Source organism: Colletes gigas, unplaced genomic scaffold (genome assembly GCF_013123115.1).
Source record: "Colletes gigas isolate AHSC1104 unplaced genomic scaffold, ASM1312311v1 Colletes_gigas_Sc00004, whole genome shotgun sequence".
Lineage (NCBI taxonomy): Eukaryota > Metazoa > Arthropoda > Insecta > Hymenoptera > Colletidae > Colletes > Colletes gigas.
In genome coordinates, this window is record NW_025106633.1 from 10,214,666 (window position 1) to 10,226,654 (window position 11,989).

At 37.0% G+C, this 11,989-nt stretch overlaps 1 protein-coding gene across 4 annotated transcripts; it reads left to right on the plus strand.

Moving 5' to 3' along the window:
• Nucleotides 1–458: 458 nt before the first annotated feature.
• Nucleotides 459–10,952, plus strand: LOC122394751 (poly [ADP-ribose] polymerase tankyrase). Of its 4 annotated transcripts, XM_043391854.1 has the most exons (13): nucleotides 459–604; nucleotides 3,106–3,468; nucleotides 4,013–4,215; nucleotides 4,291–4,616; nucleotides 4,748–5,001; nucleotides 5,082–5,415; nucleotides 5,513–5,643; nucleotides 5,724–5,952; nucleotides 6,526–6,911; nucleotides 6,995–7,447; nucleotides 7,517–8,046; nucleotides 8,116–8,465; nucleotides 8,725–10,952. In XM_043391854.1, the coding sequence occupies exons 2-13, from the start codon at nucleotides 3,276–3,278 to the stop codon at nucleotides 8,963–8,965; spliced, it is 3,630 nt and encodes a 1,209-aa protein (XP_043247789.1). In that variant the 5' UTR covers nucleotides 459–604; nucleotides 3,106–3,275; the 3' UTR covers nucleotides 8,966–10,952. The 4 variants fall into 4 exon arrangements, with proteins under 4 accessions (XP_043247789.1, XP_043247787.1, XP_043247790.1 ...); XM_043391852.1 differs by having other exon boundaries at nucleotides 6,995–8,046; XM_043391853.1 differs by lacking the exon at nucleotides 459–604 and adding an exon at nucleotides 1,028–1,084 and having other exon boundaries at nucleotides 6,995–8,046.
• Nucleotides 10,953–11,989: the final 1,037 nt, after the last annotated feature.

Sequence of the window (11,989 nt, forward strand, 5' to 3'; positions counted from 1 at the left end):
TAGTTTATCGATTCGAATATTGAATTATTACTATTTGTCGATACATACGATCGCATATTCAAAATAAAATTCCGATACACTCGACTCAGGCACATATGCACATGAAATAAGAACAGTATTCCACCAACAATTCTGCCATGTGTAAAATTTATAATAGTTTACCAATTCAAGAATTAAACTATTATTTACTAAATATGTATAATTACAGTACAAAACTAAATATTGATAAATCTAACCCGCATGTGAGTTGCATGTATCGTACGTATCGCTATGGAATAACGTATTACAATAAGTGCTTTATGATAGTCAGGGTTTGAAATATGTTATCAATCCAAGAATTAAATTATTATTTATTAAACATATTTGATACATATAAACAGTATTTTATGTATTTTATCTTGATCACATTAAAATACTATTTTACGTATTGAATACAAAATAATAATCGGTTCGGTGGATTAACAACTTATTAATTTAAATGACGCCATCTGGTGTTTTATTTGCGCAACAAGTAGAAACTTGTGGCTTAATGTTTCCAATGGTTTTGGTTATGTTTACTTAAATATCCGGGAAAATTGTTAATAATAGCAATCCTGTACACCATGTAAGGAAAGAAAGACTTTTCTACGTTTGCTAGCTTTACGAATTTCCTTTGGGCATCGGTCTGCCATTTGGTAACGCTGTTGTAGCTAAACGTACTTCGTTATATGTACGTCTAGTGTATAAATTAGAACAAGGTTACACAAATCTTACTGAAAAAGGGAATCCACGAAAGCATGTCGATATATATCTTCCGTGTGATGTAATTGATGTGAACGATATGTGCAATTTTTTTAAATGTGTTCGATGTAATTATGGTTATACTACAACAGTGCAAACATTGGGATTATCAATAATCGTGAAAAACGTCTAAGAAAATAAGACCATTATCGTGAAAATATAATGTTTATTCGCTGACCATGTACTTACATATATAAATTACTTTAAAATACATTTATTTCGTAATCGCTTTAAAGCTTAGTTTTAAATTAAAGTTGCACCTCATAATTTTGAATCACTGTTGATCAGTTTGGATGTATCGGAGGTATTATGTTGATATCTTTTAAACAAGTGCTTGTATTTACCTAAAGATCGTTCGTGAAATCAAAAGTATTAATCTTTGTGCTTACGTTAAGAGGAAATAAATATTACCTTTTTCCGGAGAAAAGTATAATCTTTCGTACAACTCTTCAACATTATTGTACAAGTTAGTAGACAAGTTTAATTTTAACGGACTAAAAATTATTTTTAGATTCGTAGAACGAAGAATATTTATTTCTGAAGCAAAGTTTACGCTCTTCCGTTGTAAACTACATTTTTTGTCGGATATCGTATCGGTAACTTCCACTATGAGTTTCCGAAATGATTCTTCCACGGACTTCATTATTTTACAATGCTCGATAATTGTTGATTCGCAGCTTGATATATCTATCGGAACATCATTTTCTAGGTAGCATTTCATGTGTTTTAATACTTGGTTAAATATCAACGATACAGTGTGAAATATTAAGCAGCCGTTCTTGTATAATCCATCGTTAACGTGCTTTAAATGAAATGCATTACTAGATGTCAATTAAATCATTAATAATATCTATAATTCTATATTAGTTTGAATACCTGTACATTGTTATTGAAACACAGAGGTAGTATTTCAGTATTTACATTCGGAAGGTTGTTACCATCGAAAACTGTACAATCAACAAATAAATTCAAAATTAAATCGCATAATGTATTACTAAGATCTTTCACTTTATTTAAATCGGCATTTTGTTTTTGAATAAATTTAATACTCTCGTTAATACTTGCTTCCCATGCTAAAAGTTTAGACAAATTAAAATTTAGTATTCGGATTAAATTACTATTAATTTAAAATAATTTTATATTGTACACACAATTTATAATTTCTGAATTCTCAGTATTTCTTAATTCTGTTTTATCCGATGATCTAACTGGAGCAATGTGTATACATTTTTCTATATTTTCCATTGTGTTGAAGATGTCAGTTTGTATATTTTTTAAATTATCAATTCTGCTTCTAAAAATGAAAAAAACAAATTTTCATAGAAAGTATAAAATAATATATGTTTCATACACAAGTATGACAATAATAAAAATGACTTATACTGCAGAATGAGTTTAAAAACTTTTGTAATAAGCTTTGTTTTCTCGTAACACTTTGAAATAGCAATACTCCTTTTTAGATTTATTTTGGTTAAATATGCTTTAGTTATATTGTAGTTGTCCCCTGGTTTAGGAGCCTGTAATAATGTTGCATGATCTAAAAAAAAGATAAAGTTAACAGGTATGTAAGGAAACGGCGTAGATAATTTTAATTTTAAGCATTTACATTTTCTACTAATGTAGGCACGCAGACTAATTACTGATATTTTCCACATAATATTTAACAACCTTATTCCCCCTGCATGGACCAAATAGCACATAAGTATCGGTGGAAAATTTATATCCGGATTTTCTTCTGCTAAAATTTCTAAATAATCTTTTATTTCCGCGCGATACCGTTTTACATTAGTTTTTTCTATGATTGGCCACTTGATCATTTTTTTAAATTGCTTTGAATTATGTACAGACAATAAATAATGAGAAACATGGATAAAACCACAAGTATTGGGCTTGTTAAACATTCCCTAAAAAGTTTTATCAAGATCGTAATTATCGAGAACAGTGTTTTCTTTTAATTGTGTTATACCTTTTTAAACTGTTTTTTACATTCGAACGATGCGGGCACAGCTTGCATAAGTAAAAGCACATTTTTATAAAACGAAGCATCGATCGACATATTTTACTATATTTTACATTTATCGTGCAACTTCAAACAACGTATACACGAACGATCTCTTTTACTATCCGTAAATTGTAATTTACGTATAAATTCCTTCAAATGACATTGAAAAAGAAAATGTTTGTATACAAATTATAAATGCAAAATCTAAATAAAATATGCATTGGTTATGCAATATACATATTTAACGAGTATAAGTGGACAATTTGTTAAACGGTTTCAATAAGTATCGTTATTTATGTTTGTGTTTCTACATTCTGATGCAGATGGAATTGCTTCATGCGATAGAGTTTTAAAAAATGAGCGTTTCTGGGTGGAAGGCGGCGCCACTGGGTTGTGCCATAGCAACTCATCTCGGTGTCGTCGTGAAAGCTTTCAACACTATGAGCCAGTGAAGTGTATCTGTCGGATAGTGGCGTGAAAATGGCGGTGTAAAATGGCAGGACGTAGATCAACGTTGACAAATGCCGATTCCCTGTCGGGATCGGGGAACACGGATCCTTTGAGGGAGCTCTTCGAGGCGTGCAAAACTGGAGACCTCGCGAAGGTAAAGGCGTTGGTTACATCGAAGACGGTCAATGCTCGAGACACTGCCGGACGCAAGTCCACCCCCCTGCATTTTGCAGCTGGTAAGTTCATTATTATACCAGCTCTTTCCATTGTCTTTCGTTAATAAAATACAATGCACGGATTATACTTTGCCCGGACACGAAATTTTCGATCGAGAATGCAATGTTTCCGTGTCACGTCGCGACTGTGAAATAGTTCGACAACCAAGTTTCGAATGTTGTTATTCGGCAATTTAAATGGGGGAGACTCGCGACAATCATACTACTTAAGGTATTTTACCGTTTAGTCCTACGTGATATTAATTTATACACAAATTAATAGTCGAAACTTTGGCCTAATCTTTAACACGTTTATTAGTATATGTCATGTCGTTTACTAAGAACAACTTGATTGCAAGTTTGTTAAGATTAAACAATCGCTATATTTTTAGTAGTTCTAAAGAGTCTTCGGAGAGTAACGTTCTGAAATTACATTTATAATTGTAATTGTTAATCGTTAATTAAATTATATATCATCCAAGAAACTTTTCATTTATTTCAAAATATATAATCCAAAATTTTTGGTTACTGATCCGATTCGTGTCCTTTTATTCTTATTACACAGGTTATGGTAGACGGGACGTAGTGGAGTATCTACTTTCTGCCGGAGCATCCATTCAAGCTCGCGACGACGGAGGGTTGCATCCTCTGCACAACGCTTGTTCTTTTGGACATTCTGACGTTGTCAGACTTCTGCTAGAAGCAGGGGCTAATCCGAATACCAGAGACAATTGGAATTACACTCCCTTACACGAAGCTGCGATCAAGGTACTTTCAAATTCTATTTAACGTGTTAATTCTCAATCTATTTGTCAATTATATTAAATTTCACATTTTCTGTAGGGTAAAATAGATGTCTGCATCGCGCTTCTGCAGCATGGAGCCGATGCAAATATCCGAAACACAGAAGGGAAGACGGCGCTAGAATTAGCAGATTCTGCAACTAAACCAGTATTAACGGGAGAGTATATGAAGGATGAGTTGTTGGAAGCAGCGAGGTCCGGAAACGAGGAACGTCTTCTACAACTTCTGAATCCTTTAAATGTAAATTGCCACGCGAGCGACGGTAGGAGATCCACGCCGTTGCATTTGGCTGCTGGATACAACAGGTCCAGAGTGGTGCAAATTTTACTGCAAAATGGAGCTGACGTGCATGCGAAAGACAAGGGGTAAATATCTTTAACAATAATTATAGGAATTGTTAGATTTTTTAATACTTTATTTGAACAACATGGTGTAACTATGAATTTAAATGTCTTTTGTGGCGCAAAGTAATTTGTTTGCAATGATAATGTTACAGAGGTTTGGTTCCGCTCCATAACGCTTGTTCGTACGGGCATTTCGAGGTGACCGAAGCACTTCTGAAACACGGTGCAGCAGTCAATGCAAGCGACTTGTGGGCATTCACACCGCTGCACGAAGCCGCTAGTAAATCCAGAGCCGAGGTGTGCTCGTTACTTTTAAGCGAGGGCGCGGATCCAACGCAATTAAACTGCCACAGTAAAAGCGCCATTGACGTGGCCCCGACATTGGAATTACAAGAAAGATTAGCATGTATGTTCACCTATTATCGTATTGTGTTTTTCTAAACGTACACACAGAACGTGACTCTGTTAGATACAATTTAATTGTAGACGAATACAAGGGCCACTGCCTTTTGGATGCCTGCAGGCAGGCAGATCTTACTAAATTAAAAAAGTACCTGTCCCAAGAAGTTGTAAACTTTAAACACCCATATACTGGGGACACACCGCTGCACTGTGCCGTTGCATCTCCTTATCCCAAGAGAAAACAAGTAATAGAATCTTTGATTAGAAAAAATGCTGCCTTAAACGAGAAAAATAAAGACTTTCTTACACCGCTTCACTTGGCCACTGATCATTCTCATTACGATGCAATGGATGTGCTGCTTAGACATAACGCAAAAATCAATGCTTTAGACGGATTAGGGCAAACTGTATTACACAGGTATCGTGCACAGTATAAAACGTTCCAAATGTTCCATTATTATTTCCCGAGAAAACATCAACAGTTTTTCTTATTAAAACTATTATTATATAAACAGGTGTGTTAGAGAAGACAATGTGCAAGCTTGCAGAATATTGTTATCGTACAATGTTGATCAGTCTATAGTATCGCTTCAGGGCTATACTGCGGCACAAGTAGCTGCAGAAAATGTCCTTAAAATACTACAAGGTTCGAAGTCTAACTTACCTCAGACACAGAATAATTGTTTAGCCGAATAATGTTTTTCTCTTCTTGTTTTTGTTTTGCAGATCCACCGAGCGGGACAGACGACGCGGAAGCGCAGCTGTTAGAGGCAAGTAAATCTGGCGATTTAGCGGCGGTCGAAAGAATTTTACAAACAAATCCACACGCAGTTAATTGTCGCGATTTGGATGGTCGGCATTCCACACCGCTGCACTTCGCAGCGGGATTTAACAGAGTGCCTGTAGTCGAATATTTATTGGCACATGGAGCAGACGTACACGCCAAAGATAAAGGGTAAGTTTATTCTAAAAAATTATTGGGAGTACAAATTAGTTCACTTTTGGTCCCACCAAATACACAGCATGACCTTCGAACCATGAATATTCGGCTTTGATGTTGTTGTTGAGGTCGATGACAACGATTGACCAGGCATAGCGTAATATTTCTTCTTGGGATTATCGTAGAATATCCATTTCTCATCCCTAGTTACAATTCGGTGTAAAAAACCAATTGCCTTGCTTGTGAATCATTCCCATGGATTTTAATCTGCTTGTTGCGTAACTCCCAGTGATTCTGCAAGCTCCTCTTGCATTTGACAATGTACCAGAACATAATTAGTTATAACCGATTGCTCAAACGATTGATAGCGTACAAGACAGGAGACGATTCACTGAAAAAGTAGCAGATGTTATGTCCAAATACAAATACAAAAGCTATTAGTATGTATTATCAAATTATGAACTGATCGTAAGAACATGTAAATTTCTCGTCGTTTTGTCCTGGTTTATTGTAATTGTACGGGATTAGTACGCCATAGAAAAAGAAACTCTTTGTTGTCGATAAAAGAGGTTAATTTTCTGTTTTTAGTGGACTGGTTCCCTTACACAATGCCTGCTCTTATGGTCATTACGAGGTAACGGAATTATTAGTGAAACATGGTGCGTCGGTAAATGTCGCGGACTTGTGGAAATTCACGCCGCTTCACGAGGCTGCTGCTAAAGGAAAATACGAGATAGTTCGGTTGCTGTTAAGACACGGTGCAGACGCTACGAAAAAGAACAGGGACGGAGCAACCCCGTTGGATCTGGTGAGAGATGGCGATCAGGACGTGGCGGATCTGTTACGTGGAAACAGTGCACTTCTGGACGCAGCGAAGAAAGGCAATTTGGCCAGGGTGCAGCGACTCGTTACTCAAGACAATATCAATTGCAGAGATGCTCAAGGTCGTAACAGTACTCCGTTACACTTGGCTGGTAAGTTGCATCGCTTTATCTCAGATTTTCTATCACGTTCAAAGCTATTTCGTACGTTCTAATCCGATCGTATTTTAACACAGCTGGGTACAATAATTTGGAAGTGGCGGAATTTTTGCTTGAACGCGGAGCGGATGTTAATGCTCAAGATAAAGGAGGATTGATACCATTGCATAATGCTTCGAGTTATGGCCATTTAGATATTGCTGCGTTACTCATTAAATATAATACTGTAGTAAATGCGACTGACAAATGGGGCTTTACACCACTTCACGAGGCAGCGCAGAAAGGGAGAACGCAACTGTGCGCCCTTTTGTTGGCACACGGAGCGGATCCTTTCTTAAAGAATCAGGAGGGTCAAACTCCTGTGGATTTAGCTAGCGCCGACGACGTAAGATGCTTATTGCAAGATGCTATGGCTTCGCAGCAAGTAGTACCAACGGTAACATCCGGTAACAGTGGCGTAGGAGTTGCCATTAACTTGAGTGGTAATGGTAATAATACTATTAACAGCAGACCACCTAGTATCGTAGCAGGTAATTACATTTTAAAGAATAAAAAACAAATGCTTGAATTTTTGTCGAATAACCATTATACCATTATAGTTCCAGTTACCCCACCACCGCCATTGACACAAGAAACCGTCATTATGCCTTCTGGAACCGCCATGACGTTATGCGTGCCACTTGCAAGACCGTCTTCTTGTCTAAGCCCAATGCCGCCGTCCGAAACATGCTCCGAAAGAGATTCTAAAGATTCGTCCAAAGACAGCTCGAACATCACGACCGTTGCTGGTTTCCTCCAGAGCCTATGCTTAGAACACTTGTTAGAATTGTTCGAACGCGAACAAATTACGCTGGACATATTGGCAGAGATGGGCCACGAGGATCTGAAGCAAGTCGGTGTATCCGCGTATGGCTATAGACACAAATTGATTAAAGGAATGGAGAAACTTCTCAACACGACTGCCGGTACTCCGTGGCAGCTGACCATTGCGCCTGGAACATTGTTGGTGGATCTGTTGGCCGAGGACAAGGAATTTTTAGCCGTCGAGGAAGAAATGCAGAGTACCATTAGACAGCATAGGGACAATGGTCACTCTGGTGGCATATTTTCTCGATACAATATAGTTAGGGTACGTCCATTATTGCATCGAACGAAAAGTTACCTAGCATTTTTTAATTGAAATTTTTCTAAAATATAGATACAAAAAGTGCAAAATCGCAAACTGTGGGAGCGCTACGCGCACAGAAGACAGGAGGTCGCAGAGGAAGTTGGCGCAGCAGCGCCTTCCTCTCCGAGCACTGGCTCCAGGACCACTCCTGGCTCCACGTTGCCCCAAGCGAACGAAAGAATGCTGTTTCACGGCAGTCCATTTATCAACGCCATCGTTCAGAAAGGCTTCGACGAGAGGCACGCGTATATTGGGGGCATGTTTGGCGCTGGGATTTATTTCGCGGAGCACAGCAGCAAAAGCAATCAGTATGTGTACGGCATATGCGGCGGTACTGGATGCCCGGCTCATAAAGATAGAAGTTGTTACATCTGCCACAGGTGAGATCGTAGACCAAGCAAATCTGAATCAGTCTTTGTTAGCAATGGGAACAATACCGTATTGATAATACCACTGATTATAATCAGTGTATATAGTAATTATATATAATTAAATTATTGAATAATAATTGTTCAAGTACATTTTCTTATTAGTAAAATTCATGAGCTATCGAACAATTAGCACCCAACTTTGATCCGACTTAGCTTTTTCACGATTAATATTTTTGATGCTTCATATAACGTGTGTTGCCATTTGTAGACATTTGTTGCTGTGCCGTGTTACACTGGGTAAGTCGTTCTTGCAATTCTCGGCAATGAAGATGGCTCATGCACCACCGGGTCATCACAGTGTAATGGGTAGGCCATCGCAGGGCGGCTTAGTTTTCCCTGAATATGTGGTCTACAGAGGCGAACAAGCATATCCGGAATATCTGATTACGTACCAGATAGCGAGGCCTCAACAGGAAAGCGGTGGTAGCGAAAGTGTCGAGGAACGGTGATCGGAAGAGTCCAGCCCTGCGGCAAGGCTGCGATGTCTCTGTTGCTGTCAGAGATCGCGAACGTGTAACACTCTGTCTTAAACAATGGTCGAAACGATTTCATCTCATTCGGGATCAATTCTTCCATTCTTTTTTTGTTATCTATTTTAGTCGAAGCATTGGTCGCCTCTGATGAATTTGTAAACAGTGATAGGTGAATTTTAACAATATTTATCGGATCCGTTCGTTTAAAGTTCAAAGAAGACAATTGATAGGACATTTAATTTTTAGCATTTATTTGTGATAACGTAATGGTCCCAATCGACCACGCAATCGTACACACGACTGATTATTGATGTATATTGATTATGGTGTATATATCAGCATGAATTAATTAGAATATAAAAGAACCAGCATGATTTTTTAAATGTAAATCAGTAAATGTACGTTTGTCATTATTAAGAATTACTTGCGTTACAAATATATGTGCGCGTGCGTACACATACGTGTATGCAAGTAACGTAATGAATTTTAATCATCGCGCCTAATTGTCGTTCAATTATGGCGCGATGTGGTATTTCTTGAAACGAAGACATAGTAGTTCCACGTCTGTGTCAATTTTGAAGTAAATAATTGTGCTGGTTGAAACAAACTACTTTAATCATATGCGTTATAGGTAAAGTCTGCGAACAAACATTTAATTTGTAAATAATTATAGGTACGTTCTCGCATATAGGCGTATGAGCACAATCGAACGAATCATGTTGGTGTATAGCTACCGACACTTCTAAACAAAAATTAGATTATTTACACAACGAAAGGTATTATTATGTAGTATTCGTATCATTTCCACGGTATTATCTTTTCATCTCATTAAAACAAACTTGAAACGCTCATTTCGATTAAATTTTTAGACTTTACCTTTAACATGTATATACGTATGCGAGTATTTTCTATATTCGGTTGATAGTTCGGGCATAGAATAATTCATTCATTGACGATATTATCAACAGGGTTCCTATAAGCTCGTAGTAATTTTGAAATATTGTACATACGTGTACCTTCGATTATACGTGCATTTTTCTTTTCAACGAAACACACTTGGTTATTGTTTATTCGCGCTAATTTTTTTTGAAACGAGTATGGTTTGGTTTCTCTCAGGTGATAAACAAATTGTGCATGTTACGCTTTCCGTTAAATTTCCAATACCAAGCATATTACATGCTTGGTTAACATACACAACGAAGTCTCATTTTGTTATTAAAACTTAGAAACGAAAGTTATTTTAATATGAATTGTATGAAGCAATTTCATTATAATTGGGAGTATTCTGTTCCGTTATATAAAACGCAACGATCGACGTAATATTCTATAAATAGGAAACTATTCGTATCATTATTTGTTGATATCGCTACCGTGATCTCCTTTAAAATAATAGGAATAATGTTGCTTCAAATAATTCGCGGCATTATATCGTTTGGTACGTACATGTGTACATCGTGGCGCGAAACCACCTCTTGTATCTCCAACGAAAAAAAGGGAAGGAAATATGCAAATAGCGTAGCTTGTATGAGTGTGAGATAAGCGAAACAGATGTTTTCAATATTATCTCAACACACTCCTAACAATTATTTAGGTGATGGTTTTATTTATGGGTGTATATATCAAGTATGTGTTCGTTAAGTAAGTGCTCAAAGATGATGCAACAAATCCAACGATCGTTAATTCTGCATTCTTGCATAAAGATACGGGCGAACAAAGTATTGCGAACCAACGTACCGAAATTTCAGTTCTTGTGTTCGTCGCGTTCGAAACCAGCAGTCGATCGATCGAACTCGATTATCATGCTTTAACTGTAAGAAAATGGACTGACTCAAAGAAACAAAAACAAAATTCTTTTTACCGTTACGCTCGGTAGTTTCTTTTTTTTTGTTTCCTCGCCTTGCGATTGATTTCTCGTAAAAAGTGATTTTCGATTAACGATCGGATAGCGATGTTCGTTTATTTTTGAACGTAAAACGAAATCAGGTTTACGCTGTCCTGAGTACGGTATATCATGTTAAAGGTGTTTGTAATCTTTCGCACAGTGACAATGGAGTTAACGGAGCACACTAGAGTATAATAGACCATCTTTGCGTTGAAGCAATATGGCGGAGTGTCGTGTTACCAGAGAACTCGTTTATACCTGCATTTACCCGTACCCGCGATACTTACAAAGAAGGAAACAAATCTGTCTAATTTCTGCGATGCACCGTTGTCGAGCGGAGTCGTGCACTCGCTCGCAAATTGTGCGTTATCAGATACCGTTACTTTATTGACAAATAGTGGTAGTAGAATTTCTATCGATACACGTAATTTATAGACCCCGTGACGAATATTGTAAATTACTCACCGGGGAGCTTAAACAAATCCCTGTGGTTCGTTCTATGATTCATCGCTTTTGTACACAATGCCCCTGATAGTCAGAAAGATGCCTCAAAAAATTCAGTTAACGGCGATCGAATAGTTACCGGTTCTACATTATATATAATAGGGAGGCTTACTTGAAAATAAACAACGCGTACTATTTTATACCAATACTGTAATATTTATTATATTTTTACCTTATACTTTTCTATGTAATATAATCATCCCTACGTTCTATATAAACGTTCCGCTTTTATTGTAAAGTCAAATTCAAATGTACGTTCTCGTAATTGACACGAAAAATAATTGCGTAATTTTGAAATCTGTGATTTAAATATTTAATAGAACAACGAAATCCAATTGCATGTTGATTATGTAGTATTTGTAATGATTTGTTCGTAGATTTGTTTCGTAAAATTGCTGCAGTATACCTTTATGTTTAACATTTACTTGTTTTCAAAATTAATTAAAAATATGTATACTGTTTGATTTAATTGCAAAACAAGGTATGCGCGCAATGGGGATGGTTGGACCAATGGACATTTGTGCCAAGTTGCACACATAAAAATTAGCATCTGACAGTTCGCAATGTTCGCTGAAAAATGCAATATGGTATTCGAGCGTATTCGAGTTAAAAGT